A 17,833-nucleotide genomic window follows, 5' to 3' on the forward strand; every position below is an offset into this window, starting at 1 on the left:
TCTTTGAGTTGTGGACAAAACAAGACATTTGAGGACATCATCTTGGCCTGTGGGAAACACTGATGAACATTTTTTAACATTTTCAGATTTTGATAAAAAAACAACTAATCGATTAATCAAGAAAATAATCGGCAGATTAATCGACAATGAAAATAATCATTGATTGCAGGCCTATTTGCATTCTAATAAAACCTTACTCCCTCCTCTAAGCATAAAAAGCAAAATAATTATTTACCACTTATTTTGTCGCTCAATGAGGCAGTGGACTAATAATGGTAATATCACTAACTGGAATTGTATTATAAAGTACATGCATATGAAGTGCAACCTATCATCCATATCTGACCTCCACGTCAATAATAATGATTTCCACATGTCAGTTACTGCATGATGCCTTGATATCCAAAACCTTGATCAACATCTACAAAGAGAATTAAAGACTATTACCGTTTAAATCCCTGCTGTCCCTCCTATTCCCTCCACTCCTGCGCTCAGTCAGGGGCTGATTCCACTGGTTGCTTTTAGTGGCTAATGAAGATGGCGGCGGGGCGTGTGTGTTTCTCTGTGTTGAAGCTGAACCACACTGTGCTTAACATGACTTTGGGCTCGACCGGAGGTTTTGTGTCTTTGTGGCTGCTCGGTTGGCGGACATGACTACTGATCTGAATGACAGATTAAAGCTGGTAACTGAGCAGGGGGCTGGAGGTAGGGGGTATATATGCTGTGTTTACTGAAGGAAAAAAATATTGTTGCCTGGTCCAAAACAAAATGACATTGGCAGTCAGTGCCAGTGTTGCAATATATAATTAAAAATGGTTACAAACAATAACAGTGTGACTTAACATGTTCAACACAACACTATTTGTGGCTGTTTTGAGAGCAGCAATGTGGATTCACCTGACTGGACCTCAAAATTGATGACTCTGTTTCTTCTTTAGACACTGAATCGACTGAGTGACATAGAATCGCTGTTTTATTCACATAGTATACTATAGGATCTCTACATAACAGGCGGTAGCATTCAGAGTAAATATTTAATATATGTAACTTGATTTACTAAAGCAATTAGATGGTGGAGAAATAAATCACGACAGCGATATATAAGAAACTAAATTAAGCTTAAGCAGATCAAACAGCAGTCAACCTGCTGTTGAGCATGTAGCGCTATTCTCACTGCAGTTTGTAGCCAGTTTAACGGCACATCATGCCAGATGCATGGGGAACTTGCACATGGCAAATTGACTTGAGATGAGAGGAGTCCGACTGCAGCTTTATAGCTCCTGCTTGTGCATTCACAGAAGTGCAGAAATCCACTCACAACATAAACACGCCTCGGCCTTAAACTGATTCATCTGCTAAAGAGGAATGCACTTGGAGTGCAAGTAAAATTAAACAATTAAATAAATCAATGAACAAACAGCCCAAAGGACAAATCATTTGCCACTGTTGATCAGTTGCAAGAAATTGAAGGTGGTGTATTGGACTGCGGTAAACAAAGCTGTGTAAAACGACCAAGTAGTTTGTCAAACAAGCTTGTACACACTACAGTGATCACAGCTGATGAGGCACGTCAGTCAAGTCACAAACCACCTATTTGCCTGCAATGACACACCAATTTCAATTTTGATTGTAGTATATTTCTGTCTTTCATGTCAAAGGACGTCACCACCACTCAAGTCACATCAATGACGACTTATGAGTGGAAGAAATCTTCTCCAAAAGCTAGAAACCAGTGGAGGCTGGTCCATAGAGGCAGAGGAAGTTGCTCCTGCTCTATTTTTGAGAGGCAGAGGGAGACCAAAATATAAAAATATCAGTAATTGGTTGAAATGAATCATTACCAAATCTCATCATCATTTATAAAATATTTTTTATCTCTTCTTTGGAAAAAATCCCTTATTTAAATTCTAATTAAAATGCTTGAACAGCGACACCTACAGGGCAGGCAAGAAAGTGGTGTTCGGGGCGGGACCTCTTCCATCAATTCAATGCGTTTCATTTTTTACATGCTTATCTGTGATTGGCCAAAACACGTAAAATGACGCTCCAAGGGAGGACATCCTTGCTGCTTGCTGCTCGGGCTTCGCCATCAGCTGTCCAGGCTGGACCCACAGCGGAGCTACGGTGACGTGCGGCGGCCCGACGCCCGTGCTGCGTACGGGCAGCAGTTTACAGACCGGCTTCTAGTGACACATTATGCATACGAGGTTCATTCTCATCCTGTGGCTGCATCATTGTTTTTAAGAAATCTTGTCAAGCCATTGTTTTACTGCTTCATTTTTCATTTTACATAAGACAGTAGAGATAAGTAGCCAGCTAGTGCAGTCATAATAATAATAATTTAACACTTGTCAAACTTAAGCGCAAAGTTCTTTCCAGATTGAAAGATTTACAGACTAAAAATTTAAAACTCAAAATCCCATGTATGCCGCCCCCCTCCCCCCATGCTCCATCCCCCATCCCATATGACATACAAAAACTAGGAACATCAAGCAGCACTGAGCCCATACATAAAATGGAGGTGCAAGTGCATAATAAGAGACATAACTATATAAAATAACATGACACAGTGGGTTGGTTTTCCTCCCGTCCTCCCCAATTTTTTGAGTCACCAGCCGCCACTGCAAGAAGCTGTAGTGATGCAATAATGTGTGATGATACACCAACGGTCGACCAGGAGCTGCTCATTTAATCATTTGAAACCAACGGTTCATGGACTTTTCATATTGAAACTTTCCCTCTAAATTACTTTCCAGATGACTGGTGTTATCAGTCTTTTATCATGAAAAGTAACCTGATCTGACACTAAATCATCCTGGGTATAGCCACAATTTTCATTCCCATCTTTTTGTCATCTTTTCTAATTTATTCTTGGCGGAACTTTAAATTAGCATGACACCACAGATTAAGGAGATGAGCCAGGCTTCTCTTATTTGTTTCTGGTAGTCAGAGTCATGCAGAGATGTTCACTTCAACAGTCCTAATTAGTTTAATGTCACATTTTTCCTCCCATTAAAGGTCATTTTGGTAACCAGGCAACAATAGGTCGTAATACATTATGGTGCGTTCAAAACACCTCTCTCCTGATTGTTGGTAAGTTGGTTTTATATCTGTAAGGACTGGAAGTTGAATGATAGGTTTGGAAAGCGTTTCCCGCGTTAATTCTCTAAAGTCATTATCCACAAGTTAACCTTAACCCGCCTTTATCAAGCAGCTTCCTCGGAGGGGAGAAAGCAATTGTTTGAAGCTGAAGTAATTTACCTGATGGCAAAAACATTTTCCGCTAAAATTAATCTGCACTGCTTCATGCCTCAGTCTAATTTGTTACGAACACATAAATAATTAACTCTAAACCAAAAGTGAAAATATTATTTCACACATAATTACATTTCTTCCTGTTCATCAGTGGCATGTTTTGCATACCAAATTTGCTACACTTTGCTGCAATTTCACAGTTTTGATTAAAGATATTTATTTGAACTCTTTCTCCCTCGGTGTTTTGGTAAACATAGCGGTAGGCATGAGAAGTGACGAGGTGGGTCGGTGTTGGAGGGTGAATTGGAAGCTGGTACACATCCTTGTCAAATCCTTTTGGATAAAACAACTACTGAGATAGAGAGGTTGCAGCAATGGCTAACACATATTCTGGTGAAAAGGGCCTGAGCTAATTACAACGCATTAATAGGAATGCAACTAAACATGCTGCCATTTGTATTTTTCTTTGAAGAGGTTCTCGTCAATGGTGGAGCAAACACACCACCAAATGACAACAGACTGCAGGGTTTCTACGAGGGGAAGATGTTGCCAGCGTCACTTTGATTGCCTCAAATGATATCCCCGCCGAGGTGATCAACCGCATATAGGCTGATTGGATATTTCACAGGGCTCTGCTGCTAATTTACAAGGTGGAATGTTGCCACTGTTTTGAAGAGAACGCTGGTATAAATATCCATGTTTAATACTGTGAGTCAGTGTTTCTGACTCTGCCTCGGTCAAGGCACGCTGCAGCATTCAAACAGGCCCTTGGGCTGTTTTTGTATTCTGCTTTTAACGTTGCCAGTGTCATCTTTTCTCCAAAACATTTCAGAAAAATAAGGTTGATTACCCTGTTGACACTGACACATTTTGCCTCATTTTAAATTAATCGACACCATCAAAATAACATCAATAAAACATAAAAAAAAGGTGAGAGCATGCAGTAGCAGAATATTGAATATATTACAGGGCCAACAGGGTAAATACTTACAAATTTCAATTCAAACATTGAGGATCTGGACTGTGATTGTGAATGGCCAGGGTGTAAAGGCAAAGAGAAGATATGCAGCTACATCATAGTACCTAAACTCTCCCAGTATGTGTGTATAATGTGAGAATGTATCATGGTTATTAGGGGTGGGGGATAGTTTGCATGCGATAGTTTGCGTGGCAATATTGTATTGATATGGACGTCAAGTATCGACCTTTTATTATATAAACTATTAACCTCTTAACAATCCGACGACGGGCCCGGCCGCTGTCTTTCAGAGGTTGTAGTGGGCTCAGTCTTAAAATGTGAACATACTGGTATCGAATAAAACTAGAAAAAACCTAAGGAATTGATTGGTACCAACCATGTAACGTTAGCTTGTCAGGAAGAATGCTAAATAACGCTCCACATTACGCAACATTTTGGCGAGGAAACCTGACATGGCCATTTTCAAAGGCGCCCCTTGACCTCTGACCTCCACATTTGTGAATAAAATCTCTGAGATAAACAGAGGGAAAACTGTATCTTATTAGATAAAACAGAGGTTGACAAACTGCATAATTTGCAGTTGAAAAAAAGTAAAAAAATCGCCATATATCTTATTGCAATACTATATCACAAAATGTTTAAAAACGCAATAAGATTCAATCGTGATAATATCATATCGTGGGGCCTCTGGTGATTCCCACTCCTATAGGATATGTCACCCAGGCCATGTAATATTACATCATAGTTAAAGTTAGATATGTTAATTGGCATCAGTATGAATGGAAGTATTTACATCAACTGATGAGGACTAAGAAGTCAGTGAAAATTAACACCCTTTTCAAGAAAGTAAGTTAAGTGAGCTTTTGGCAGATAATGTCACCTTGGCTAATCATTTTGATAATTTAATGGGAACTTTAATGTTAACTACGCAAACAGTTAGAATTAATAACATGACAGGATGCTTTACAAACTGACAGTCCAATTAAAACTGTGGGTGAAATTAACATAATTATTGTTCTCAGAGCTTCTGAAAGTCCTGTTTGACCTTTCCTTCCCTTCCTACATATGCAGGGATATATATATACAAAAGACTACGCAAAAGATCAATGTCTGTTATATCACTGGGGATCTAATATAGCACCTTCAGGATTCTTTTTGACAGAACGTGTAAGAGCCTAGCAACAACTACAGCTCCAGCCTGCGCTATCAGCATAGTATTGCTGATGTTGCTTGTGTGTAAATTTAGTTCAGAGCGAAGTGACACTGAGGTTTTCAAAGGTTCAGACGCTGTCAGCGTCACAACTCCTTCAGAAGGAAGGCTCTGCTCATATCTCTCTTCCTCATGCATCCTGACTTATTTTTTCCCAACTTACCATCCCTGGCCACAAATTCAAGACTTTCTATTTAGCAATTCTACACCCTTCTCCCCTTGCCTCTGCTAGATCTGAAACTAAACCCATCTTCCACCCAATCTTCTGTCCACTCTTACTATTTGATACCTCCTTTCATATTTTTTTCTACCTATTGCACCGCTTCTTTCCCCTCTCACAACTTAAGATGTATTATAGGCCCTATACCTCTCTCTGTACTATTGCTCAGTCACCCATCCATCCCCCTACCTCCTTGGAGGGGACCCTGGATCCCTTCCTCCGCGACCACCAGCTTTCCACCATGGCGATGAGGCAGGAGAGCACCACGCCGGCTGCCAAGACGCAGAAAACGCCGGCGAAGCTGTGGATGTCCAGGGCGTTGCCGCGCTGTCGTGTCTGGACTGAGCTGTAGAGGTCGCATGGGCTGTCCTTGGGCCACCACTTGAGCTTCAGTATATCCATGTCACCGTTCTGCTGGAGCTCCAAGATTCTAGGATAAAGGCAGGAGACAGGCGTGTAAGCAGCATACCTTACACACACGGACACAGAAGCTACAAACTTATAGATATTTGTAAAAACTTACAGAAGTAAGCATACATGAAAAGGCATAAATACACAAATGAATGTGTAGATGCATGAATGAGCAACAATCCGGCAACATTCAGAAGAGTAACATAACACTGTCCAGAGTGAGCACATTTATTGGGGATGAGAACTGATGAGGTCTGAGTGCCATTTGATTACAGAGTCAAAACGCTTCAAAACAATCATGGAGAATGAAAATATAGTTGCACAAGTCGACTGCACAAAACACTGCAGCTTTTACTGCAGTTGCTATAGCGCCCCTCTTCCATTTGAGGGCAGTGTTAGCCAGTTAAAATCCTCTCTGATCCCTGACAACCATATTGGGCTGTCAAACTCATTATGGCTAACATTAATATGTTTTGCAGCACAGCGCGAGTACACCGCCACAATGTCATTATGCAGCCTAGCTTTAGTCCCACGATTGATGGCTTTAGAGAGGATACAGCTCAGAGGTTGATGGGGTCCCTCTGTTAGCCTTCAGCTTATTATTTAACTGGGTCGTTCATTTTGGTTTGGAGGAGAGCTGCAGACGCACACAGACAGACAGCCGTACGGAGGCTCTGTTAGCATTCGGCTGGATATTTAACAAGCGATCTGGCGTGGAGGAGAGAGGGGCGCAGGGAAAGGGAGAGACAAAAAGAGGAAAAAGGCAAAGTGGGAAATCTGTGTGTGTGCTTATACTTCCCTCACAGGCAAGCACATACTAACACAGAAAACAAATAGATGCAAATAATCCCCCCATCGATAAACGAAGCCACCACATTGATTGACACCAACGGGGTGGATACACATTGAGAGATGAACAAAGTCGCAAACTTGACTGCATGCATGTCAAAGCAAACTTAAACAGGATTCATACATGTGTACATAGACAGATGTTTGCAATTATCTGCACAACTTCCTGGGGGCAAACCCCTGCTGCAATTTCAGTGACAACACGCTGACATGAATGACAGTGCCCATCTCTCATCTTCATTCTTCCTCATGCGTAATACACAAAACGGACTGAAATCAATCAAGAAATGCAAATGAGCCCTGCAGACGGTTTACATAATTAATTTCATCCACAATAGCCAGAAAAACACGGCTCATTTCAATGTAAATCAGCTAAACAGGCACAGCACGTCGCTCTATAACCATGTCACTCTCATTTAGGGACACTCTCTTATCAGTCCCCGGGCTCCACTGAGCTGGTGGGACTGGCGAACTGCGTGGTTGAAATGGCAGTTGTGGTTGTAATCGATGGGACAGATTAGAAAGAGAGGAGAGGAGAGGAGAGGAGAGGAGAGGAGAGGAAAGGAGAGGAGAGGAGAGGAGAGGAGAGGAGAGGAGAGGAGAGGAGAGGAGAGGAGAGAAGAGAAGAGAAGAGAAGAGGAGAGGAGAGAAGAGAAGAGAAGAGAAGAGAGACAATAAGAGACTAAAAAACTAATTCTAACAGCAAATCCACCAACAGTCATTCTAATACAAGATCATGTCCACCAACTGCCGGCTTGAATGTGGGATTGTTTGGCTCAGATAAGCATAGATTAGAGCCAAGATTAGATAAGACTTTGTGTAGATGATACACAACATTGATTCAAAACAAATTGAATCAAACTGATCTGCAATAGTGTTCAGCAGTAGTAGAATAGTGGCAGCACTGGCCTAGTTGTATGCCCTGGTTATCTCTCTACTGGCATGAAGAAGAGGTAGAATCATCGCATGTCAATCCTGCCTCTGTTCTTTTTCAGTAGTGCTCCTTTTTCTTGCAAACATGTTACTTTTGGACTGTAATATTGTTCTGTATAACACAGGACTTGTGTCTGTGAAATGACTTCATGTTTGACCACTCCTCTGAGTGCTAGATTGCTGATTGCTGGAGGAGCAAAAACACTTCACTGTTGCATTGCTAAGATTAGGTTTTTGAACAGCACCTGCGTTTAATCAAAATTTAAACAGCATCCTTAAATTTGTTCTCAGCTGATGACAGTATCACAGAAAAAAAAATGTATTTATGAAAGATAAAACAAGCTTTTTTTACCCAGAGAAGTGTCGTGCCTTTCATACAGTACTGACCTTTAAATCTGTCACTTTGACAAAAGATTCTTCACACACACAAACAAGCCTGCACTCTGACAGACGGCTTCGGAGGAAGACGGATTACACACAGGCTAATGAGATGGAATAAGAGCGATCCCACCTTTCAAAGAAGCCAGGCAATGTTTTGTCAAAATATTTCATCATTTCTTGCTTGGAATTCCCCCAACTTATAAAGATTTCTTGTCTGAGTTGATGTCTTTTCATGTCTGTTGAATGAAAGTGGCATGCTTTATGTCTGGAGTCTCCGTCTGTTATCTTTACTCATGAGGCTGTTCTTATGTGTCACAGATGTCATGTCACGCAGGTTTTTGTGGGGGCACCAAAGGAGTGGAAGTAAGCGGTGGCATTTTCTTGTTTCATCTACTTTAACATCTGTAAACATAATAGACAGGAAATTACTTTGTGACAAAATTCTACAGAAGGGTTTAATGTTGACCTTTGAGGGAAAACAAATAAACAGTGGAAAAGGTAATTAACATTTCTTTCCTTGCAGAGAGAAACAGCGATGCCACCTGAATGTAATTATCAAATATCCTTTTTTAAAGATTATTTTTGGGTCTTTTTTTTGCCTGTATTAGATAATACAGCCAAAGATAGACACGGAAGGGGGAGAGAGAAGGGAGGACGTGCAGCAAAGGGCTGCGTGTCAGATTAAGGACTCAGCCTTAGTACATGGGGTTTCCGCTCTATCAGGTGAGCTACCCAGCGATTTTAAATATGATCTTGGTGTGTGTTGAGGTTACTAGCTGTATCCATAAGTTAAAGGTTCTATATACGGGATTCAGAGCATTAATATAGCAACAAACAAGTATTTGCAATGTAAAGATATGAGCCGGATTTACATCAAGATGTTCCTGGTAATTCAGTCTGGGGGATTATTTTTCAAGGAACTAAAAGGTTCCTTCAGACCATTGTTGTCTGCGTTTCCACAGCGGTCTAAATACCTGCGAAGACTAGGCAAATTAGTCCGCTGTCGTATGGAGCAACAAGACATGGGACGAGGGTTACTGGTGGTCGCAGGGTTAAATAGTGTGACCGCCAGTTTTCATCTGTTGGCTCACTGCAGCAACATTTACTGCAGCACAGTATTCATTGATGCACACTGGATGTGATTAACAAAAGAGGAAACAGAAGGAACAGAAGAGGAAAGTGAAACTAAGAGTGTCTGTCTCCACAGTAAATCATTTGTTGAGTGTTTGATGGTTATTTATTTGTGCTTTAGAACATAACCACCGTGAAACAATCACAAAATAACTTTACTGTCGCTGTCTGTCTCTTCAACCGCTCCCCCTCTCAGCTCACTCGTGCAAACTCTCTCTCTTTTTCTCTCTGTCTTTTTTAAAATGAGTCGGGAAGGTGACAGCAAAACCTAACTTTATTTTTAATCTAGACTTAATTTTGACCCTGGTTCCTGTGGTTTAAACGCAATGACTTCCTCATAAGGTTCCTAGTTCCAGGGGAAAGTTCCTGCGGTGGAAAACAGGCTATAGTGGAGTAATGTCTACCTGAGAGAATGTCGCTCTACATCTCTGTGTGTTGTAATCCAAGCTTCTCTGTGCTTGGTTTACATAGCCGTGCTGGCTGCACGTGCATGTTAGTGCATGTGAGTCTCTCTGTTGTACCCCACTGGCTAGCTAATGGCCGCCGCTCTGCAGTGCACTCAAACGGCGGTTACCGCTGACGCATGTCGTCGTCAGGGAAGCGTAACACCCAACCTCTGGTTCGCCCCAAGGTTAACATTGTTAGCTCTGTCAGCACTGTTATCATTATTTGTGCTGTTAGCGCTGTTAGCTGCTAGCCGCCGGCTCAGCCGTCTCCATATCGAGAGCCACGTGGAGGCAATAGATATGCTCTGAATTCCGAATTGAGCAACTTTAAAGATATACTTTGATTTTCAAATATTAATTCAAAGACTTCTTCCCTTCTCTAGACAATCAAAAGGATGCCAAACAAAACAACAAAGAAGAACCAAAAGGCTTACTCCCCATCTTGATCAAAGATCAAACAGATCAAAACATAAAAAAAACAAACATTTCAAAATGAGGCTTTCATCAGAGGAATCATTAGGATGTGACTAAGCTGTATGTAACTTTGAGGGAGGACAGAGTGGAACAGATTTGAGATTCAGGACAGAGTGCTTTCTCTCCCCCTTCTATTACGACCCTGTCTGCCCGTGGAGACCATCATCTATCATCCTGCACTAATTGGCCCATCAGACTTATGCAAAAGCTGCTTCCCCGATGAAGGCCCTAACGCTGACCCGCACTCGCAAGAACACACGCACACACACACATAGTAGTTACATTTACCTTACATTTATTGCATAGGTGTTAAAGAGGGATTATTATGCTTATTTTCAGGTGCATACTTGTATGTTTACATGCTTCAAAAAACGCTTTATTTTTCTCGTAACGACTCCGCTCCAGCTCTGCTTTAACTAGCTTTGTTTGAGGTCATGCCAAACTAGCTGCTAGGCAGGTATTATGCAAATCAGTTACTTTGTGACATCATCATGTAAAGGAAGAAAAGGCGGGACTTCAAGCAAGCCGTTTCAGGCAGTTCAGGCACAGGGTTTCTGTGGGGGAGAGTAACTCCCTTGGTGTGGACTTTGGGTTTTGTAACTTTGAAGACCTTTTACACGCACAAAAAAAACTATATAACGCACAAAAGAAAAGGGAAAAAGCACAAAAGCTCTTTAAGCTGCCTTTATCCTGCCTACAGCACAAAAACACTAATTTAACTCTGCAATAGTGGAATACTTGCAGGGAAGAGGATAGAAATGATGACCATGCTGGTAATATTATGTGATGCCTGCTGCCATGTTTTTGCTAACACCAAAATACTAGAGCGTGCCTGAGTTTGGACAGATGGTGCCAGCCAAAAGTGAAGTGGAAGATGTTCACATGCTACACTGCAGGGTCCTTAAATATGACGGCAATCCAGACATAATAACTCATAAATGGAATATGAGCTTGCCTGAGTAATTCCAGTTCTAATGCTTCACTGTATCCGTCGAGCGCTTGGTCACTTAAAGATTACCTAAGTGTGTTCAGAATGATGCCGTGCATGTAAACTCATTTGCCAATAAGCCTAGAAGAGATCTCTGTTAACTCACGGCAGGTGCTATGCAAGGAACAGTTCAATTTTAAGAGAAACAGTGAGCATGGTGATGATCATTGTTAAACACAAAAGCGGTTACCACTGCTCTTCGTTTATCTTTATCCCATGGCTGACAGGCAGGATGAAAGGCCACTGCGAGCTGCCTGACAAAAACACGGGTTGAGTCAAAGGTTTCCTGCCGTACACATCTGTCTAGATCTCAAATTTGTCTGTCACTGTTTCACCAAAAGAAACACATCTTCCCTCGAAGACACAAATTTGCCTGTGAGCACACACACATATGTGCAAACACATTGCAACACAGAAATGTGGAGCATGCACAAGCAGCAAAAGCCCCGTCACACACTCAAAATACACTACACCTCTGCAATGTTTGTTTGAAACAATGACAAACTGACATAATGAGAGCTAGGAGGAGCTAATTAAAGTGCGTGTGTGTGTGTGTGTGTGTGTGTGTGTGTGTGTGTGTGTGTGTCACGGTCTTTATGTCCTGATGAAAGATCCACTACATTGAGTCTGATGGAGTTCATGATAAAGCACAGGAGAGGAAATCCGACAACTAATTTATTTTCCCCACAGCAGTGTGCTTTTCCTTGCACAGATATCCAAAACTTTTTTTGCTTTAATTTCAGTCTGAATATGTAGAGTAAAGAACTAAGGGAGTGTACACTTAATGTTTTTTTTCCTTCCTTCAGGGTCTGTTAGTGTTTTTTGCTCAAGGCGTCATCAGTCAGCACACTGATGCTGCCTGAGGTAACGGGAAATAGATCACTTTAATCACTAAAAATAGCACCTACTATATATCACTGCAGTCTGAGGACTTACAGTAGAGGTATTAGTGCCATGATCTTGCAGTGGGTTGAGGTTACTAACTGTATCTATAAGTTAAAGGTTCTATATATGGGATTGAGAGCATTAATATAGCAGCAAACAACTATTCCACTATTTCCACCAAGAAGTTCCTGGTAATTCATTTCCAGGACTACTTTTCAAGGAACTAAATGGTTCCTTCAGCCCATTGTTGTCTGCATTTCCACAGCGGTCCAAAGACCTGCGAAGACTAGGCAAATTATTCCACTGAGGTATGAAGCAACATGACATGGGACGAGGGCTGCTGGTGGTCGCAGGGTTAAACAGTGTGACTGCCCGTTTTCATCAACAAAAAAAAAATTAACCTCAGGTTTTGTCTCACTGCAACAACCTTTACTGCAGCACAGTATTCATTCACAGAAGGAACAGAAGAGGAAAATGAAACTAAGAGCGTCTGTCTCCACAGTAAATCATCTGTTGAGTGTTTGATGGTTATTTACCTATTATTAACTTTACTGTTGCTGTCTGTCTCTTCTAGCGCTCGCCCTCTAAACTCATTTGTGTGATCTCTCTCCCTCTTTCTCTCTGTCTTTTTTTAAAATGAGTCGGGAAGGCAACAGCAAAGCCTAACTTTACTTTTTATTTAGACTTAATTTAGACCCTAGTCCCTGCGGTCGAAACGCAATGACTTCCTCAAAAGGTTCCTAGTTCCGGGGGAAAGTTACTGCGGTCGAAAATGGGCAATAATGGAGTAATGTCTACCTACTATACAGTATATCACTGCAGTCTGAGGGCGTACAGTAGAGGTATTAGTGCCATGTCCTGCATTATATAATACGGTGGTTGCTATATATAACTGCATGTTAACATCTAATTGAATGCATCATGTCACACTATATGTGAGGGTTTCAATGTCAGTGTCAGCTGCATGCATGAGGGGAGTAACATGTGTATGACAGGTGAGATGTAATTACAGAACAAGTGTAAATTGTGTGTCTATCTGGCAGTTACGGCCTTTTTATTGTGTGAAACAGCTGTCCCGTGTGCGCATGAACAGCATGACTGTATGTGTGTTTGTCTTCTGAACAGTGTCTCATTATATATTAAGTGTGTGGTGTATGCATGCGTGCATCCTCCTGCGTCTGTGGGTTTGTCTATGAAACAGCTGGTGTGCTGTGAGATGCATTAACACCGTGTGTGTGTAATGAGTTATCACCTTGCTTTTAGATCGTTGACTTTGACTGGGGAGATCTATAATGACTTTAACACTCCCACTGGCTGTTAAAGCAAATGAGCAAGGGTTGCCCGTGTGGTGGTGGGGGGTAACTGTTGTGTGCCTCTGAGTGTGTCTGTATGTGTGTGCTCTGTCTCTGCCTCCCCGTTCTCTCCGCAGTGGCCGTTACTGCGCGGACTACATGTTGCCATGGCAACTCTTTGGCAGCAGCCTTGATGGTGGGATGATCACACATTATTAGTTGACTCAAGCTGAAAAAAAAAAAAAAGACACCGTAGTGTTTTGGATAAAGGGGCAAGGGACAGATGACTTGCAGAAAGGAAGATATGGCGACAAAAGGGAAATGTGAAAGATGAGAGAATGCTGCAAATTCTTTCAGGTGACAAAACACATTCATGGTAAATGATGCTGAGATCACACACAGGGAGGGAGAGAGAGAGAGAGAGAGAGAGAGAGAGAGAGAGAAAGTGACTCACAGATTTCACATAATGGAAAGCTGAGACATGGGCATGAACAAATAATGTTCTTTCATTTACTGTCTCTATCTGTCTTATGGAGAAACGCGCAAGTGTGCTCTTATACAACTAGGACCAATTCGAGCTTTAGACCTTCAGAATGAGGGACAAAGCTGGAAATTTGATCTGGCCCTCACTTTTCCAAAAGGCCGTTTACAGATTAAGACTTGTTTTTTGTGTTTAAGAGTGAAATTTGTTTTAGGTTAAGTTAAAAGCGGCCCTTCTCATTCCCAGAGCGCAAATTACAGAGGCTTCGTCACGCCCATCGGTGTGTGATACCAACGTACAATGCACCCTTTAGCGCCGGTATGAAACGCATCGGGCTTTCCATTAACTATAATGTAAACGCTTAGAGAAAGTGCTGTGGTGACGTATTTTAAAGAGCGAAAGAGACACACAGGGCCAGCGGGAGGGAGTGGAGGTGGATGGGTCCAACAATCCCAATGCTTTCATCCAGGAGAACGCTGTTCATGTCCTGTGTGTTAATTTTCAATTTCACGTTACAATTAGCAGTTGGTTCATGTCCCATGTTCACAACGTTTCACTTTCACTTTACAAATGTAGTAATTTTAAGCCCACCATGTTGTTTTTTTCCTAAACCTAACTAACTGGCTTTGTTGCCTGAACCTAAGCAAGAGATTTAGTTGAATTCACAACATTAACCACGTGTTTACTGCGACCGAAACAGTGATGCTGAGGGGTCTGACTAAGCGTCAGTATGTGACGACTTGGGATGAGAATGTGTTGGTTAAAAGTAGGGGTGACCCTGAATAGTCGACTATTTGACGATTCGATGTAAGAAGCCTGAATCGACTGCCAATCCCAGTCGAATCATTGCAGTGACGGGAAAAGGTGCTAAAGAAACGGAAAGGATCCTTCATATTACTTATACTGTTTTAGAATCAAAGAATATGCGTAAACTTATTAATCAGAGCACTCGTAGCGTAACGTAGCACTATCAGAGCGCTAAATGTATTTATTAACGATTCTCTAAAATCCTCTGGCAGAGGCCTTTGGAAACAGCTGTTTGCGGCTTGTGTCTCACTCTCTTTTTCTCTCTCCCGTTGACTCCCGTCGCTTCCCTGTCGTTTCCCTTCTGTCTGTGGATCATATCTCGGCCAATGATTTTTTGGTTTTACTAATTATGTCCTGATCTAGTGACTGTTTGATAAAAATAACTTTTTTTAAATCATATTTGTTCCATTTCTACCCACTGCAGCTTTAAACAGCGGGGGAATCAATGAGCAAAAAAAACATGATTCAATGATCAGTAGAGTATAGACAAGACTTGACCAATCACATTCGACTATGTAAATTCTTATTCAGGGACACCCCTAGTTAAAAGAGAAGCGGTGGTTAAGGTAAAAGCTGTGGTTTGGCATGTGGTTGCGATGGTTAGGTGTTAGGGAATGCATTATGTCGGTGTGGGCCCTCACAAGTATAGAAGTGCAGACATGTGTGAGCAGATGCACATACACACAAATTCACGCCTCTCACTTGTAAGCTAAATTGCTGGTTTCAAAGTCAAAAGAGAATAGTGTTTAAAATAGAAAGCAGCGTTTGGTGGTTGGGAGATCATCAAGTGATTTTGAATTGTTTGGCTTATTAAAGTTTTGTATGTAATTTCTACCAAACAGAAATGCTTCATGTTTAAATATATAAAAAACGGGGAGTGTTCTTTCCTGTATTTACCTAAAAAGTGGGCTTTTAGTAGTTCATTTGACTTCATTTGACAGCAACATCTATTTGTAACAGTTTTAATGAGCAGCCTCTAATGTTATAAATGATACCCCTACTGGAGTGAAAATGGACTGTTAAGAGATATCACACTGTGTTGCTGCACCACTGCTGAGGTACAGGGAGTGTATTTCTAACTCAAATGGATGGCGAGGCCAACATACAGGCTACAAAGTGAGTTTTGAAAGCCTGTTATCTCAGCACCTGGCAAACTGATCGTTGAGTCACTGGTATCGATCAACTCGGCTATCAACCTCCTCAAGATATATTATGGCTATTTTCTGCTATGGGACAGTAAAAATCTCACTTATTGCCCCTTTAAATGCACTGTAACTCCATATATTGTGTTGATTCTGCAGTCTTCCCCAGGCCCATCCATAAGGCCCCTATAAATACAGGTTATGTCCCCTGCTGCTCTTTCCCCTGTAGCAGGTTTTACTGCAGCTGTAGCCAGTTAAAATGCAGAGTGCTGTGGGTTAGATGATCAAGCATAATGTGAAACAGTTCAGCCGACTTCAGAACTTAACTGTTTCTATGAGAGGTGTAGTGCGTAGAGCATACTATCGTCTGACGTACAGCGGAATATGTCTGCAGCGACTTAACTAGAACAGTCTTGCTCTTTTTTTACGAATATTCTCCTCCTGTCACCTCTGTAGCAAACACAATTTTAAGTTGGAGACAGTGAAAAGTGGAAGTGGCGGTGAGGTGAGAGGTTGAGACAAGGGGAGAAGGGGACACAAGTGAGTCAGAGAACAAGGGAAGATGGAAAATATAGCAAAAAAAAAGAAGAAGCTGGCAGCGTATTCAATCTGGATGGACGGCTGACAACAAAATCATACAATGGAGGAAAGGAGAGCACAGGTGAGAAAGTCGAGGAGACAGGATGGGAGAAGTAGAGAGAGGAGAGAAGACAAATGATGAGATGAGTGAACAGAGGAAGAGTGTCAAATGAAATGAGCAAACAGGGAGGAAGAGAGACAAAGGTGTTATGCTAAAATGAGTTTGTTGCTCTGAGACGACAGTTGGCTGTCAGCTCCTTAAATGAGAAGAACCGAGACTGGCTGCCTCGCTGGTGTTAGCCTCACTGGAAAACATGAAGGAGAATAATGTTCATATTATGAAGTCAAAAAAGTAGTTTCACTCTTAAACTGTATGTAAGAAGTGGAACTAGTCCCCATGAAGTCCCCCACTGGTTTGTGGACTGCCGTTTTGAAGCTTCGAGTTCAGCATTTTGGCCGTTGCCATCTTGGTTATTTGCAACCAGAAGTGATATGAGAGGGTGGAGCTAAGTACAACTGCTATGATAGACATTTTTAGGCAACTAAAGAGGTTATAACTAAATTTCATGAACTGAAAACCCACTGTGAAAGGGTTAATGTTCTAAGACGAAAACGTGGACAACTCCCAGACCGAACAACGCCGTGGTAGCAACCTGTCAATCACAAGGTAGCCACGCCCTGAAGCATCCCCTGCTTTATGGTCTATTTGACTCTAAAATTTGGGACCAAAATTTACAAAAATGAACATAATGCTGTATTGAAGAAGACTTGAAACTAGCGATTGAGACCATAAACTCATGTTTACAGTGTTTATTGAGGTAATAAATCAAGTGAGAGGTAGGGTCATTTTCTCATAGACTTCTATACCATCAGACTTCTTTTTGCAACCAGAGGAGTCACCCCCTGCTGGCTACTTGAAAAAATGCAAGTGTAACGCACGCATTGGCTTCACTTTACAGACCCCGGAATTGCCCACTGATTTTATTGTGGTTCTGAGGACTTCAGGGTCAAAATACTTCAACATTTTGCTGTCAGAGTTCAAGTATGTCTTCGGAAATATGTGATTTATTTGTGAAAACGTGCACTAAAGCAAGTACAGTGAGACAGACATAGAGCAGGCTTTTCAAGGTGGAACCTTGTGTGGCTGCAGGTATTTCAATTACTCTGGGTAGGTGAGAGTGACATAGTGATTAGGGAGGCCAGCCTTCAACTACTGAGCTGAGCTCAAGCACCAATGTGAGCCAACAACCCACTGAAGTATCCTTAGATGCTGAGTCACCACGAGCTAAAGGTCTGCTGAACCTGATCTTTGTCCTGCTTGTAGAGACGAGGGGGGAATTGATAAAGCATGAGATTATTATCATAACATC

The 17,833-nt window shown here is 41.7% G+C and overlaps 1 protein-coding gene across 6 annotated transcripts in view; it reads right to left on the minus strand.

Annotated features, from left to right (window-relative positions):
- Positions 1 to 17,833, minus strand: part of grid2 (glutamate receptor, ionotropic, delta 2) — a 564,677-nt gene that overhangs the window by 10,594 nt on the left and 536,250 nt on the right. For all 6 annotated transcript variants that reach the window (XR_012594250.1, XR_012594251.1, XM_074637696.1 and 3 more), the window contains exon 15: positions 5,854 to 6,094. Coding sequence is in view for 4 of the 6 variants with exons in the window: in XM_074637696.1 (XP_074493797.1) it covers positions 5,854 to 6,094 (241 nt within the window). In the remaining 2 variants the exon portion in view is untranslated. The remainder of the gene's footprint in view (positions 1 to 5,853; positions 6,095 to 17,833) is intronic.

This window comes from Sebastes fasciatus, chromosome 6 (genome assembly GCF_043250625.1).
Source record: "Sebastes fasciatus isolate fSebFas1 chromosome 6, fSebFas1.pri, whole genome shotgun sequence".
Classification (NCBI taxonomy): domain Eukaryota; kingdom Metazoa; phylum Chordata; class Actinopteri; order Perciformes; family Sebastidae; genus Sebastes; species Sebastes fasciatus.